Raw genomic sequence first — 17596 nt, forward strand, 5'->3', positions numbered from 1 at the left:
CTTAGGACCTTCCGTCTCTAGGCCTGGCTCTCAATCCACTGAGCTACCCAGCTGCCCCCGAGTACCGTATTATTTTGATGACCACTGTTTTATAGTATAGTTTAATATCTGGTATTGTTAGGCCACTTCCTTCACTTTTTTTTCCATTATTTCCTTTGATATTCTTGATCTTTTGTTCTTCCAAATGAACTTTGTTATAGTTTTTTCTAATTCAGTAAAAAAGTTTTTTGGTAGTTTGATAGGTATGGCACTAAATAGGTAAATTAATTTGGGTAGAATGGTCATTTTTATTATGTTAGCTTGTCCTACCCATGAGCAATCAATGTTTTTCCAATTTGTTTAGATCTAGTTTTAATTGTTTGGAAAGTGTTTTGTGGTTGTTTTCATATAATTCCTGTGTTTGTTTTGGTAGATAGATTCCTAAGTATTTTATATTGTCTAGGGTGATTTTAAATGGTGTTTCTCTTTCTATCTCTTGCTGTTGTGATGTGTTGGAAATAAATAGAAATGCTGATGATTTATGTGCATTTATTTTGTATCCTGCAACTTTGCTAAAGTTGTTGATTATTTCTACTAGCTTTTTAGTTGATTCTCTAGGATTTTAAGTCGACCATCATATCATCTGCAAAAAGTGATAGCTTAGTCTCCTCATTGCCTATTTTAATACCTTCAATTTCTTTTTCTTCTCTAATTGCTATTGCTAGTGTTTCTAGTACAATGTTAAATAATACAGGTGATAGTGGGCATCCTTGTTTTACTCTTGATTTTATTGGGAAGGCTTCTAATTTATCCCCATTGCATATGATGTTTGTTGATGGTTTTAGATATATACTGTTTATTATTTTTAGGAAAGGACCTTCTATTCCTATACTTTCTAGTGTTTTCAATAGGAATGGATGTTGTATTTTGTCAAAGGCTTTTTCAGCATCTGTTGAGATAATCATGTGGTTTTTGTTGGTTTGCTTGTTAATATGGTCACTTATGTGGATGGTTTTCCTAATGTCGAACCATCCTTGCATTCCTGGTATAAATCCCACATGATTATAATGAATAACCCTCACGATCACTTGCTGGAGTCTTTATGCTAGTATTCTGTTTAAGATTTTTGCATCTATGTTCATTAAGGAGATTGGTCTGTAGTTTTCTTTCTCTGTTTTTCTACCTGGCTTTGGGATCAGAACCATATATGTATCATAAAAGGAGTTTGGTAAAACTCCTTCTTTACTTTTTATGTCAAATAGTTTGTATAGTATTGGAATTAGTTGTTCTTTAAAGGTTTGATAGAATTCACTTGTGAATCCATCTGGTCCTGGGGATTTTTTCTTAGGGAGTTCTTTGAGGGCTTGTTCAATTTCTTTTTCTGATATGGTATTATTTAAATATTCTATTTCTTCTACTGTTAATCTATAGTTTTGTAAATATTCATTCATCTCACCCAGATTGCTATATTTATTGCCATATATTTTCACAAAATAGTTTTTAATGATTGCCTTGATTTCCTCTTCATTAGAGGTGCAGTCTTCCTTTTCATTTTTAATACTGATGATTTGGTTTTCTTATTTCCTTTTTTTAATTAGATTGATCAGTACTTTGTCTATTTTATCTGTTTTTTCAAAGTACCAGCTTCTAGTCTTATTTATTAATTTAATAGTTCTTTTACTTTCAATTTTATTGATTTCTCCTTAATTTTTACAATCTCCAAATTGGTATTTAGCTGGGGATTTTTAATTTGTTCCCTTTCTAGTTTTTTAATTTGCATGCCCAGTTCATTGATCTTTGCCTTCTCTAATTTGTTAATATATGCATTCAAAGATAAAAATTTCCCACGAGTACTGCCTTAGCTGCATCCCACAGAGTTTGGTAGGATGTTTCATCATTGTCATTCTCTTCAATGAAATTATTGATTGTTTCTATGATTTCTTTAACTAATTGGTTTTGGAGAATCATATTATTTAATTTCCAATTAGTTTTTGATTTGCCTGTCCTTACTAATTATTATTTTTATTGCATTTTGATCTGAGACGATTACATTTATTATATCTGCTCTTTTGCATTGATTTGCAATGTTTCTATCCCCTATTAGACAGTCAGTCTTTGTGAATGTACCATGTAGAGCTGAAAAGAAGGTGTATTCCTTTTTGTCCCTATTTATTTTTCCACATATCTATTAAATCTAATTTTTCTAGGATTTCATTTACTTCTCTTATCTCTTTCTTATTATTTTTTGGTTTGATTTATCTAAATCTGAGAGAGAAATATTTAGATCTCCCACTAGTATGGTTTTACTATCTATTTCCTTCTTGAGCTCAGCCAGTTTCTCCTTTAGGAATTTGGATGCTGTACCGTTTGGTGCATACACGTTGAGCAGTGTTATTTCCTCATTGTCTATACTGCCTTTTATCAGTATGTAATTACCTTCCCTTTCTCTTTTAACCAAATCTATTTTTACTTTGGCTCTGTCAGAGATCATGATCGCCAATCCTGCCTTCTTTTTCTCATTTGAAGCCCAAAAGTTTTTGCTCCAGCCCTTCACCTTAAAACTAGTCTAGGTCCACCCACCTTATATGTGTTTCTTGTAGACAACATATGGTAGGCTTTTGGTTTCTAATCCTCTCTGCTCTTTGCTTCCGTTTTATGGGCGAGTTCATCCCATTCACATTCAGAGTTATAATTATCAGTTGTGTATTCCCCAACATTTTGGTATCCTCTCCTAGTTCTACCCCTCCTTCTTACACTAATTCCTTTTAAACCAGTGGTTTGTTTTAGACCAGTCCTCCTTGGTCCCCTCCCTTGATTTACCCCTCCCTTATAATTCCCTTCTTTTTATTTTTTAAGGCCTAATGAATTCCCTCCCTCCTCTCCTCCCCTCCCTTTTTTGACCTCCCCACTCCCCTGCTCCCCTTGGTTGATCCCTTCAGACTTTCTCAGTAGGGTTAGATAGAATTCTATATCCCAATCCCTATAGCTACTCTTCCCTCTCAGGGTTAATTCCGCTCAGAGTAAGATTTAAATATTTCCTCTTAATGCTCTCTTCCTCTCCTTTTTATAATAGTATTGATCCCCTCACCTTCCCATACTCTCTTTGTGTGGTATAGAATATCCTATTTTTCTTATTCATTCAAGTTTCTCTTGATGCCATCTACTATTCACCCTCCCTATTTTTTTTCCCCACCCCATCTCATCTTAGACCATTTAGTGCTCCAGCCTCTCCCTATGAATAATTCTTCTAATTAGTATAAGAGTGAATACAGTTTTTGAAAATTATACATAACATTTTTCCATATAGGAATACAAATAATTTGATCTTATTAAGGCCCTTAAAGGGGTAAATTTAAGAATAAGACTTTTCTTTCTTTCTCTTCTGTTTTTATCTTTTCATGTTTCACTTGGTTTTTGTGGTTGGATATCAAACTTTCCATTTAGGCCTGGTTTTTTTCTGTGCAAATACTTGGAAATCTTCTATCTTGTTGAATGCCCATACTTTCCCCTGGAAGTATATAGTCCATTTTGATGGGTAGGTGATTCTTGGTTGTAGACTCAGTTCTCTTCCCTTTTTGAATATCATATTCCAAGCCTTGTGGTCTTTTAGTGTGGTGGCTGCCAGATCCTGTGTGATCCTGATTGGTGCCCCTTGATATCTGAATTGTTTCTTTCTGGCTTCTTATAATATTTATTCTTTTACTTGGAAGCTCTTGAATTTGGCTATTATATTTCTAGTGCTTTTCTTTTCAGGGTCTAGTGTAGAGGGTGATCTGTGGATCCCTTCAGTGTCTATATTGCCCTCTTGTGGTAGAACTTGAGGGAAGTTTTGCTCAATAGTTTCTTTTAATATGGAGTCCACATTTCTATTAATTTCTGGTTTTTCAGGAAGACCAATGATTCTCAGATTGTCTCTTTTAGACCTGTTTTTTTGATCTGTCAATTTCTCAGTGAGGTATTTCATGTTTCCTTCTATTTTATCAGTCTTTTGACTTTGCTTTATTTGTTTTTGCTGTCTTGAGCGATTATTGGCTTCTAATTGCCCAATTCTAGCCTTTAGAGACTGGTTTTCCTTTTCAATCTGGTCTTTCTGGTTCTTCAAGGCTTCCAGCTGGTCATTTCTGGTCTTCAGTTTGCTTATTTCATTTGATTTCTGAGCCTTACTTTCCAATTGCAAAATTCTGCGTTTTAAACTGTTGTTTTCTTGTGAGATCTCTTTCATCTTTCTCATAATCTCAGATATGAACTCTTCAAGATCTTGTGACACATTTTCATTTTTTTGGGAAGGTTTGGATGTCTTCGATTGTTTGTTCTCTTTTTTCTGTTTTTTTTTTTTTCTGTGCAGAAGTTATCAAGTGTTTGAGCTTTTTCCTTGGTCTTCTTGTTTATTTCTTGATTGGCCTCAATTGGCATCATTATGTTTTATCTGTCAGAAGGCAATCTGATTCTCTTTGTATGGAGTTAGGGAGCAGTTTTTTGCCTAAGGCTTCTTTGTGAGTCTTTTGCCTTCTCTGGGGCCCCTCCTGGGGTCTCTGATCTAGATGTTTTCTGGTTCAAGCTCCGCGTTCCTAGCCAGGTGCCCAGAGCTTGAGACTTGGCCCATGCTTGCTCCTCCAACTGAGATTTTCCCCTGAGTCTGAGTGGGCTGGGCACTGCTGCTGCCTCTCTCAGATCCGCTCATTTGTCCAAGGTCTGAATTTTCTAGCCACCTGGGATCTCGGTTCTTGCTACTCTCAGGGACAAGCTCCTGGTAGTGCCAGTTAGCTGCCTATGGGCTAGATTTTGTGCCCCCCACTTGCTCTAACTCTAGAGTGCAGCCTCTGACTCTGGTACTGTGGGTGGGGTTGGGGAGGGGTGATCCGCTGGCGTTTTGATGGGTGCTATTTCCCCCAATTATAGCATAGAAGTGCCCAAATCCCATGTACCTTCAATACTGCGCCCTATTGTGGGGTCCCTTCTTTCTTCTGGATTTTGTTTTCTTGTTCTCTGGATGTACTCTTTATCCGTTGATAAGGAGCAAAAGTCACCCTGCCTCTACTCTGCCACCATCTTAACCCCAGATTGTTCTTCTTGATGGAAAAATTGGAAACAAAATAGTGATTAGTTTGGCTTTCTTTTTGGAGGGTGTTATTAACATGATAACAACTTCCTTCAAGTATGTTGCCTTTTTTTTATCCTTGAGTGAAGCAAGGCTGTTTTGTTAGCTTTGGTAATTTTCATAAGCTTCACCTTATTCATAGGTTTAGATCATGCTGTTATTTTCTTTGATTTATGTCCTCCCTTTTTATTGTATGTTTCTTTTTGAAGTCTGATCTAAGCAGTAAGCTTTTAGTTTCATCATACTGATTTAGGTCCTTTCTCTTTTCATCTGAAGTAAGATTATTTTTGCATTGTATAGACAGAATATGAAGTGTTTAAGGTCTTTCATGCTTCTAGAGCTATATTTCCTTTAAAAATACAAAATTATCTTTCCTCTGAACTTTTTTGAAATTTGTTTTCCTCAGTCAATGCACATGTATGTCCAGCATTACTTTCTTTTGCTATTCTAGACTCTTAGAAAAAATCCCTTTCAGGGGCAGTTGGGTAGCTTAGTGGATTGAGAGCCAGGCCTAGAGACGGGAGGACCTGGGTTCAAATCTGGCCTCAGACACTTCCTAGCTGTGTGACCCTGGGCAAGTCACTTAATTCCCATTGCCTAGCCCTTACCATTCTTCTGCCTTGGAACCAATACCCAGTGTTGATTCCAAGATGGAAGGTAAAGGTTTAAAAAAAATGAATCACTTTCTTTTAAACTTTATATCACTTCCATATCACAACTAATTCTTCATTGTTGTTCAGAAGTCCATAGTAGCAATATGTTGTGTTGTCTCTTTTTGGAATATGAGATGAAATCATTAGGCAAGTTGGGAATTTTAGATATATTTACTTAAACAAACAAACCCTAGATCTCCATCAGTTAGGGAATGGCTGAACAAATTGTGGTACATGTTGGAGATGGAATACTGTTGTGTTATAAGAAATGATGAGCAAGATGATTTGAGGAAAAACTGAAAAGATCTACATGAACCGATGCAGAGTGAAATAAACAGAACTGGGAGAACATTGTACACAATAACAGCAATATTGTATGATGATTATCTGTGGAAACTTGGCTACTCTCAGAAATGCAGTGATTTGGGATAATCCTGAAGGACTTAATGACACTTTCAGAGAAAGAACTGTTGGAGTCAGATGGATGCAGATCAAAGCAGACTGTCTTTCACATTAATGTATTTAATATTGTTTTATTTTAGGGTGTTGATTTTTTAAGACTAATATGGAAGTGTGTTTTGCATGATAATAAAAAAAACCTGAACCAAACAAACCTTATTAAAACAATAACAAACCCAAGTTTCACATATTCAGATAATTGTAATCCATCCCCCCCCCCCCCCCCCCGGCATCTCACTACCATATCTTATTTCTGAGCTAGTTTGTGGTCTGTATTAGGGAGACTATTGACAATGTTTTCCTTAAAAATTTGCTCTTCCACATCATTAGTTGGTTTATTTTTTCTTTTCATCAAAATGTTCTATATATAGGTTTGTAGATTTTTATAGAGGTAAATACAGAACCATTTTCTTCATTATTCTTAGACTTCTGTTGCATAAGAGATCCTTCTCTTAAACATTCTAGTAATTAGTTTTATTCCCAATTCTCAGTGATACCAATGAAATCCTATTCCTCTCATTGAAAATTTTAAGGTAATTTTGCTTAGTTCATTGTGTCTAAATGTCTTGATATATAAGGTTTTGTTCTTGATATACTTCCCTGCTTGTAATTGAGAATTATTTAATTGCTTTAGCATCAAACCAGAAGTTATTAATGAAAATTACTAACTTCTATAATAGTGCTTTTCACTTTCTTCCTAACTAGGTGACTTGTGGAGCTATGATTTTTACACTGGAGAGTTTGTAGTGTCTCCAGAACCAGACACAAGTGTCCACACTCTTGATCCCCGGAAACACAAGTATATAATCTTGGGCAGTGATGGACTATGGAACATGATTCCTCCTCAGGATGCCATTGCGATGTGCCAGGACCAAGAAGAGAAAAAGTACTTGATGGTAAGGAGAAAGACTTTGATAATTTGATGTTGCTATCCTCACTTTGGTTTTTATTACTTTTGTCTATGCCTCCTAATTTAGATTGTACAATAGCAATCTATAAAGAGAGATTCCACATTTATTAAGTCTATAAACCTATCATATCAAAAACATAAGCCACCTCCCAAACTCGCCCCTTTCAAACTTCCCTTTTTCTCTTTCCCAGGATTAAAAAAATTTTTTAAACCTTTACCTTCTGTCTTAGAATCAATATTGTATGTTGGTTTTAAGGCAGAAGAGTGGTAAAGGCTAGGCACTGGTGTTAAGTAACTTGCCCAGAGTTACACAGATAGGAAGAATCAAAGGGCCAGGATTTGAACCCAGGATATCTTGGGTCTGGCTCTCAATCCATTTAGTCACATAGCTGCCCCTATAATTTTTTTTTTAATCCCTTACCTTCTGTCTTGGAATCATTACTATGTTCCAAAGCAGAAGAGTGGTAAGGGCTAGGCAATGGGGGTTAAGTGACTTGCCCAGGGTCACACAGCTCGGAAGTGTCTGAGGCCAGATTTGAACCTAGGACTTCCCATTTCTAGGCCTGGCTCTCAATCTACTTAACCACCCAGCTGCCCCTGGCCCCTATAATTTTTGTATTAACCTTCACTCTTATCTCACTGCATATACCTTCAGTTGCCAAATCTTGCCCTTTTTTCCCCCCAAAGTATCTCATGACCAACCCCTTTTCTTTATTCATTCAGCTTCCGCCTTAGTTCAGTGTCTTATCATCTCTTTCCTGGAATTCTGTGACTGTGTGTGTGACCCTACAGTCAGTGAACCTCAAGGATCCAAGGGAACTCTCAAAAACAGGGTGTTCCAAAATAAATACTAATCTTCACTGGAAGAGATTTTTCACAGAGGCCAATCTTCCTTACAAATCAACCAAAAAACATCTATAAAGCACCTACAATGTGCCAAGCACTATGCCAGATGATGAGGGTGCAAATATAAAAAATAAAACCCCCATTCTCTCCCAGGGAAGAGAGTTCCCTTGGATCCTTGAGGTTTATTGACTGCACAGGGTCACACAGTCACTCAATTTGTATAGAATAGGGGTGGGACTTGAAAACAGCCTTCCTGACTGACATATTAGCTGTCTTCCTTATTCTATCTTACTTCTTTAATTTCCATTATTACCCCAGGAAAAATAGGCATCTTTTTATGTGATGCTGGCAGCAAATCTGTTTATACTTTCTCAGTTTTAAAATCTTAATTATTTAGTCTCAAATTTCAGGCCTCTGTCTTGGTTCAGACCCTGGTTTTTATTAGATTTTTATCATCTGCTTTTCTGAAAATAGTACTGAATTTTTTTTTAAACCCTAGGAACACAATGCTAATTTTTTTTTTTGAGGTACAATAGGCTTCTGGATAGTGCTGGAGAGAAGACGTGCATCTCTATCCATCTCTAGCTTACTCATGTAATGGCTTAATTTTTCCCTACCTTACTTCTCTTATCTTTAAGTGGGGATAATAGTATTTATACCTATTCCAGGGTACTTGTGAAACTCAAATGAGGTTGTTTATGTAGAGTGCTTTGCAAACTTTTAAGGCTATATATTAATTCTAGTTACCTCGTTGGTATATTTTCTTTATGATTTTTCAGTCATTTTAATTAATACAAAAATTAATTGGAATGCTGGGTAAATGAAGTATTCTGACCAATTTGAATTATTTGGTTAATTAGAGATGTGGCAGAGATTTTAAAAAATTATTCTGAAATTTTTTTTTCATGTTTTGGTTAAGTATTTAGAGCATAAACTAGGATATTCTCCTTCTTTGTTTCCAGTATCAGTATTCTACTTATTTTCTTTTGCCTAATTAAGACTAATGACTTCAGCTCTTGCTCTATATTCAGAGTTTTTTTTTAAAGCATTAACACATGAGTGATTAGAATGTATTATTATGATCTTTGAATTCAGGTAAATTTATTGATGCTAAAGTTTCAATGCCTTTTTAGTGAAGCACTCTGATATTTTCAATATCAGAAGTATGAAATAGGAGTACTTGCCAGTTTCATTCTTCTGGTGGTTTTTATTTGGTCTGGTACTGAGGAGCTTCAAATAAATTGAGGAAGCAGAAGTAACTAGGTCAAAGTGAAAAAGTATTAGACCAGTCCATTTAACTTAAGAGAAATATTCTCACTAGAAAAATACTATAATTAAAATGACTACTTTAGCATATTTTATACCTTCTATCATAATGGAACATTGAATACTTTTGTCATAAGGTAATTGGGAGAAAAAATAAGGCAGCTCACTGTTTATTTTGTGTTTTTTATAAAGATAGGAATTGTCCTAGGATATTGAGATAGGAACTTGAAGACGACAGTAGCACTTAGAATAAAATTTGGATTAATGGGAGCCCATCTAATTGTCTTCAATTATTTGGAATTTTCTTATCAGCAAAATTTTTTGACAAAGGTGAATGAGAAAAGCAAAACAGATTTGCTTTTCACACTTAAATTCTAAGATCCTAGGCTGCTCACTAGAGGCCCATCAATAGCTTTGCAAGGATTTTTAAGTCTCTTTAAAAAAAGTGGATTGTGCTTTTAAAAAAAGGCATAAAAATTAAGGTCCAATACACGTTCTAAGTAGTGGAATATGATTGTTATTAAATATTTAGTGTAGCAAATTAGTTTTTGGCTAAACTTAGGAGAAAGTCCTTATGTATTTATTTTATGTCTGCATCATGGTACATTGTACCTCCTCAGATAATCATTGTGTAACATGTATTTTTGTGTCTGACTTGTATGATTTACAGCATAATTTCACTCTTTTATAAGCTGTAGCTTTGGTTTTATGATAACCAATCCTGACGTATAACTGACTTGATTCTTATTTGTGAAGAAAGAAACTCCTCTCTTTCAAATTAGAGCATTGTTCTTATAGTATAAAACAGGCACAATTGTGTAGTCTTCAGAGGCATTTATTGTGATGAGAAGTGGGGTCTGTGCTTGAATTTGAGATAATAAAAATTTAAAGGATTAATTGGAATAGATATTTACTCAGTTCATGTTTATTTTCTTGTCATTTGAATCCTTGCTATATGTTTGAATCAATACAGTTATAGTATATGGAATTGATTTTGGATGAATGCGTACTCAGTTCACATTTATTTTCTTCTTGTTTGACTGCTGCTGGATATGTTTTAATCCCAGTAAGAAAATTCTAGATAATTAAATGGTCCTAGTTCATTTTATTGCACTGTGCACAGAAGCATAAAATCTGAAGAGTTATATAAGATAGTTATAAATTCATTTAGTCCCAATCTGTAATTAGTAATTAAATTTGAATCTTTTTTCATGGAGAAAAAAAGGAGGATTTTTTTTAACACTTAAAGGGTAGTTTAGATCTAAAAATTAATAAGATTTATAATAATATGGTAGTTCCTCTAATCCTGTATTGAAAAATATGTCTTCTATGAAGAGAGCTGTTTTGTCAATTTCTTGGCACAGTATCTCCCAATTCCCAGAGGAACCATTAGTGAATGTACTATTAAGACAATATTTTGAATTGCTTCCATGGAGCTTTTATGTTGAATGCTAATGAAATGTACTTGTATAATATCATGCCACTCACTTTAGAAGTTCATTGAATTATGAAAACCTTCCTAAAATAAGTCCTCATTTTTTGAGGTTATTTGAGAATTAAAAAAACAAACAAACTGGGTATTTCACCCATGTGCACTGCCATAATGTCTTAAGTTGTGACCTTGTTTTCTAAAATGGGGAGAGGTAGGGAAGTAAAGGAAAACCAAAACAAATTTTTAAATATACAGCATAATTATGTATGTTTTGAAATTTTGGTGTGTATGGGTTCTTTTTATTTTTGGCATAATGAACACTGAATTCTAAGTTCAATACAGGCAAAATAGTACCTGAATTTAATCTTTTTTGGTGGGGAGTTTTGTGAAGAAACAGATTAAGCAAAGTACCATCTTTCCTATTTTAGTAAACATAATTGAGATACTTTTAAAAGCAGATACTTTTAAAAAATGATTTTTTGGGGGGGGGAAAGGATTTCCTGGAAGTATATTTGCATACTTCCACTGTGCATTTAGAGTATGATTGTTTTTTTAAATCTAATTTATATTTTTTTCAGGAACACATTTATTGCATTTTATAAGTACACATCTTCTTTGATGCTTTATGATACTCTTGTGTTGTAATTTGTAACACAGAAACTTCCTGTGAGTACTAAATTTTTTATGCTAAACTCCTCTTAGAAGCAAAAATCTTGGCTTTTAAATTTGATTCCCACTTTTGTTTTAAATACAGGGGGAGCATGGACAGTCTTGTGCCAAAATGCTTGTCAATAGAGCACTGGGTCGTTGGCGACAGCGCATGCTCCGTGCAGATAACACTAGTGCCATAGTCATCTGCATTTCACCTGGAGTGGATAATCAAGGGAACTTTACACGTGAAGATGAGCTTTATCTAAATCTGGCAGATAGTCCTTCATACAACAGTCAGGAAACTTACACAATGTCTCCTTCCCCCTGTTCCACACCACCAGTCAAGGTAATCTTTCCTATTTCTTTTTTCTTTCTTTTTTTTTTTTTAAATTAAAACTCAATATTATATCAAGTTTTAAGTTCTAATTTCAACAGCATTTCTGTCACTTAGCATTTTTCAGCATTTTTAGGAAATTAAAAGATTCTGGTGGATGTTTTGATGGTCTGAGAAATAGCATGGCATGGTAGACAATGACTTGAAGCTAGGAAGAGTTAGGTTTAAATCCCACCTCTAACATAATGACTCTGTGACTCAAGGCAGATCACTTAATCTCTCAGTGCTTAAGGCCAGAGGTGTCAAAACAGGAGGACCTCTGCTCATCAAGATTAAAATGTAATTGGGAAATGACTAGCAAAATAAAAATACAACACAGGCTAGATACTGTTACTTTATGGTCTTCTAAGTCAAGTCAATATGTGGCCAGCAGGAATCAGTTTCTAGTTGAGTTTGACACTTGTTCTAAGATAGTTCTCTAAGACTTATTTGCAGAGAAGGTGCTGACCTTCATTGAGAGATGGAGTTTGCTCACCTGAAAGTTCCTTTAACCAATGAAATCCCAACTCCAGTTTTTACTGCCATCTTTTTGTTGGCTGCTTGTCCCCTGTTTATTATCATACATTACCTTGAAGTAAATGAGTGCCATGTGGGTACTGGATATTTCAAATTGACTGGCTATAGCTTGTTCCAAGTTTAGCTTTGTAATCTTGTTAATGTCTCATTAGAAGTTATTACATATTTGCTCTCTTCAGTTAAAGACATTATAGGATCATTCTTTTATATCTGCCTTGTTGAAGTAATTAAAATGATTAAATGGCTTTTTCCTCATCTATGTCTTAAAACAGTCACCACCACCAAAGGTGCTAAAATGTGACTTGATACCCTCGTGAATGAATTTGAAAACTAGGTTTATAATAATGGTCAGTGGAGGTTTGAGAGGTTCAATGTAGCACAGTGTTCTGACAATCTGTTCTTAGACTTGATTAATACATCTATATTGTGCTCCTTCATACATAGTAATTTCATCCTAAGAGGTTGTTTGTTTTTTTTGTTTTTGTTTTTGTTTTTCAGATAAAAATTGGCAAGTTACTTATCATTTCAATTTTTTTTTAAGGGCCTTTGTTGTCAAAGCTTTCTGAAACCTTTTTTGAAGGTTCTTTATTTGATTCAGTTATAAATACGTGATCACTTTTGGGGTATTAAAATGAATTTGCTTTGCCTAATGTTTTTTAATACAGAGTGAATTCAGGAGATATAATTGGAAAGAAATTATGAGAAGAGTACTTGATTAGTCTTAATACATAGAGCAACATTGCCTGTATTCTAGTGCAGTACTTGAAAAAGATTTTTTAGAGAGCCCTTTGAAAGAATTTTCCCTAGAAGTTAATTTGAAACACAAAGACTTTAGATAAGTTTTAGAACCCTGTTTTTAAATGTCACAACCCAAATACAAGTGTGCAAATAAGTCAGTTGGCTTTGCTAAATATTATGTGATCATTGCAATGCAGTCATTGACTGATTTCTGGTAGCGTATAAAGGACAAACTTTTACTTACTTGAAAAATGTTTTCTTTTTCTGTCTGAACCTTGAAGCCAAGTCTTCAGAGCCTCTCAGAAGTAATTTGTTAGATTCTGTTGTTTTGTGCTCATGACAGACTCCAATAATTTTTCGTTTATTTAGCTAATAGCTGCCATTAAAGTGCAGTGATATTTCAATTTATTATGTATAACTCTTAAGACTTAAAATATTTGGGCAGGGCTGACTTATGACCATAAAACATTATAAACACTGTAACATTACAATTAGGCTTACTAACACTAGCTCATCAACATATTTCAGATCAGTTAAGCTGAGATATTTCTACTATGAACCATTCAGATCTAAGAGTTGGCCATATTATAATTCTTAAAATAGAAACATCCATTTGCAGACTGGGTATGTCTGTTTTTAAATGGACCAATGTCTAAATATACATTTGCAGATAGGCATATTTGTTTTCAAATAGATCAGTTTCTGTTTATTGAGCAGAAAAGTCTTAGATTTGAATGGTTGATATAGTAGAGACATCTTAGCTTAGCTGATATGAACAAAGTGTTTTGATAAGATATTGTCAGTTATTTGGACCTCAAAGTGTTATATAAATACAAGTTGCTGTGATGATAGGGAACTGCCCCTTCCCACTTACCCTTTCAATCTCAATTGGTTTCTTTTATTCAGACAAAAATTTAGTAGTTATGACTTAAATATAAGGGGAATTTAATGTGGTATGGTTTGTAGGGATCAAATAGGGGAATTTGACATTAAAATTGCTTTATTGATACCTTTTGTTTTTTATTGATATATTGCTTCCTTAGAACCATTCCCAAAGGTGAAATTTAACCCTCCTTTGTAATGAAGGAAGACTGTTAATCTTACTTTGTAACAAAAGAAACCTATTGACATGGCAACCTCATTTGACAGATGCAACATTCTGTACCCATTGTCTCCAAACACTCTATATAGAATAGGAAAGTGTGTTTCATTCTCCCTCTTCAGGGACAGAGATTGGTCATTAAAACATGCCTTTTTGATGAAGCTCTGTTTTTGCCCAAATAGTTTATCAAATTATGTAATACTGTACTTTTTCTATTGATAGGATGTTCTTGAAAAAGTTTTTAAGTTTAAAAATGTGCACTTTATGCACCTTATATCTTATGTGTTTTATAAATTTAGAAAAAGGGGGTAGGTAATTCAAATAACATAATTTGGGGTGAATCTAAAAAAACAGTTGACTGTGCTAACAGTTGCAATGTATTCCCACAGAACGCCAATAAAAAGAAAAGGAAAAGGAAAAATGCAAGGAGGAAATGGGGGAAGAGAAGCCATCGCACCCGTAGTGTCAGAATAATAGTCTGTGAATTTAAAAAGAAATGGCACAACAGAAATTATAATAAATTGTGTTAACTCTGAACTTGTCCCATTGTCTGTCTCTTTTGTAAAGGATTCCAGAAAAATTCTAAACTTTAAAAAAATCTATTCTATAAGTCCAGCATTGTTCCTTTTGAGGCTTCCCCCTCTTGCCCCACCCCTCCACCCCCAACTCCCTTTGAAAAATTTCATTATGGTAGCTATAAGTAATGTATCCAGCTGCTATCTAGATTGTCTTGGCTGTTTATTTTGTGGTAGCAGATGTCTTTCTCACTATTAATGCCCCTTTTCTGCCACCTTTTTAGAAAAAAGTTTGTCTACTAAAATTCTTTAAAATTGGTCAAGTTTTTACCTGATCCCAGTCAGAATTTACTTTTATAGGGCAAAGATGGACTTAGAGTATTTGATTCAGTATAGGGGAAAGGACAAATTCCTGTTATTTTAAGGGAAAACAGTTATTCATTGCCCTGTCATACTTATGATATCCTTGAGGAATGAGAAATATTCATAATAATCTGCTTAGTATCACAGCAAATTGAAGATATTATGCTTCTGAAGTAAGGCATACAGTTATAAAATAAATGAACCAATGATCCAAGAGGAAAGTGTGTTAAAGCAATATATTCTAGATAGAACACTAAGATTAGGATAGTGGATTTTTGTGCTCTCTACCATGACCACATAGGACCTTGAGCCAATTGCTTTTGTTTTCTAAATCATTTTGATGCATATAAGGTGAAACTGAATTAATTTAAAAAACAAAACTCCTTGTTGTTAAGTTTTCTAATCTTTTTACTGTTCCCTCAGAATGTTAAAATTCTTCAATGGAAGTTTGAGAGACAAGAGTATAGTCTTTTAGATATAGCTGTCAGAATCTGGTTCCTAACTGTGTACTCTGTGCCATTTTGGATTTCTTTGTACCTAGAACTGGCAGGATGTCATGAGATCATTCCCCTCTGAAGTCATGATTTCCAATGGATCTCTTGGGCATGTTGTTAATTAAAGGAAGAAAAGATGTGATCATCACATTTTTTTTCCTACCTGCATTTTAGAATGATTGCTATCTTTGTAAGTAATATGACTATCAGAAAAGGGAGGAAATTAAACTATTTGCTAATCAGAGAGCTCCAGAAAGTATCTATCTTGGACTTGGAGAATAAATGAACCCTTAATTGAATTTAAAACAAGATAATGCTCTCAACTTAGATATAAATGGATCCTTTTATGTCACATATTTGACTTAAAAAAAACAGCCACACACACAAATTGACATGATTTTTATTTTCATGACTTTTTTATTTTGTATTAAACATTTCTTAATTATATTTTAATCTAGTTCTGCCCTCAACTGGGGTTTTGCATACCACTTATATTTGATACCTCTGCTCTACAAGAGTTAATTTTTGTATCAGCACAAATCCCCATCTGCCATTAGTTTCTGTTCCTGGGAAAATTACCAGATAACTAATTTATAAAGTAATGCTTTATATATTTATATTCGTGTTTTTGTACTTGTACATTTATTTAGAATAGATCTTTAGATGGCTTTGTTCATTGATTTGTCAGGATAAATGCAATTAAAAAAACAAACCAACCCTAATTTCTGTTTTAATCAATACTGAGTAATAGTTCCAAGGCAGAAGAGTGTAAGAGCTAAGCAGTTGGGGTTAAGTGACTTGCCCATGGTCATTTAGGTAGGAAGTATGTGAGGCTGGATTTGATTTGGATCTTGGCTCCAGGGCTGGCTCTATCCACTGAGTCACCTAGCTGCCGGTAAGTGCAATTTTTGTAGCTTTGGAGTTAAAAAGTCTACTCTGATTTAGGCTGGAGGAGGTTGGAGGGGAGTATGGGTTATTTCTAGCTTAGGCCCATGTGTATCCATCTACTCCACTGTAGAGATGTGTACCATAAAGGTCCTTCAGATTAGAAATGCTCTTGGGTAGAGCTGACTCCCTTAAAGCTACAGTTCACTTTCACAATGTTTTTGTTTTTTTTAAACAATCCTCATAAATCGTTTGGTCCACTATAAGAGAATTAACTATAAGAGATCTTGAGGTCAGGTCTAAGATTTTTCTCTCTGGACAAGTATCCAGAAATTTGTAATTTGTTAGAGTTCATCTAACACATGTCCAGAACACTTGTAACTTTCTAATGCCTCATCAATTAGTTTATATAATTTAGAGGATAATGGGTAGATAATTTCTGAGACTTACTTAGTGAACTAAAGCTGCTTGAAATTCATTAAATATGCAGGAGGCAAGAAACAAAAATCCTCCAAAGTCACTTAGTGGTGATTTTTTTTCCTCATAGGTCTTGCTAGATGATCCCTTTAAGTGTTCTTTCAGTTCTAAAAGTTTTCCTACTCTTCTTGTGAGTAGCAACCTACAAATTGCCAGCTTTCTTGACCTCTGTAACCTTCTACATTAATTTGATACCTATAATATTGAAAAGTAAATATATTTTATCAGAAAATCATTCAATTGTTGACACTAACACCCTTAAGGTAATTTCATTATCTGTAGTAAGGGTTTTTTGAGGGAACTTTAAAAAATAGGTTTTAATTGATATTGATGTCTTTGTTTCCTTATATCATCATAGTTATCTGAAATAATCCTTCCCCTCTCGCTTTTAGTCCCATATAACAAATACTATTTTGAAGAGAGGAATCACAGCTGATTCATAACACTGAAAAAGCCCTAAAATGTGCAGTATAACACCTGTACACCTCTCTGTCTCCATGAAGTGGGATTGGGTTGTATCTTCTCTTATCCCTTTATTTGAGTCCCGCTTATTTTTTATATTTACTTTTGAATTTTTTGGTGTGTACATTGTTGTGGTTATTGTGCATTGTTTTTTGGCTTCACTTCACTCTGCATCATTTCATATACATTTCCATAATCTATTTTCATTACATGCATAATTTCTTAAGACACAGTAGTATTCCATTACATTCATGTACCATAATTTGTTTAGACTTTCCCCAAATGATGAACATCTACTTTGTTTCCAGTTCTTTGTTATCCCAAAAAGTACTACTATGGATATCTTGATATATGTG

The 17596-nt window shown here is 34.4% G+C and overlaps 1 protein-coding gene across 1 annotated transcript in view; it reads left to right on the forward strand.

Moving 5' to 3' along the window:
* The window catches only part of PPM1D (protein phosphatase, Mg2+/Mn2+ dependent 1D), a 58039-nt gene that overhangs the window by 38340 nt on the left and 2103 nt on the right, over positions 1–17596 (forward strand). The window contains exons 4-5 of the mRNA XM_044676744.1: positions 6895–7085; positions 11398–11640. Coding sequence (XP_044532679.1) covers positions 6895–7085; positions 11398–11640 — 434 coding nt within the window. The remainder of the gene's footprint in view (positions 1–6894; positions 7086–11397; positions 11641–17596) is intronic.

The sequence above is a fragment of the Gracilinanus agilis genome, chromosome 4 (assembly GCF_016433145.1).
Source record: "Gracilinanus agilis isolate LMUSP501 chromosome 4, AgileGrace, whole genome shotgun sequence".
Taxonomy (NCBI): Eukaryota; Metazoa; Chordata; class Mammalia; order Didelphimorphia; family Didelphidae; genus Gracilinanus; species Gracilinanus agilis.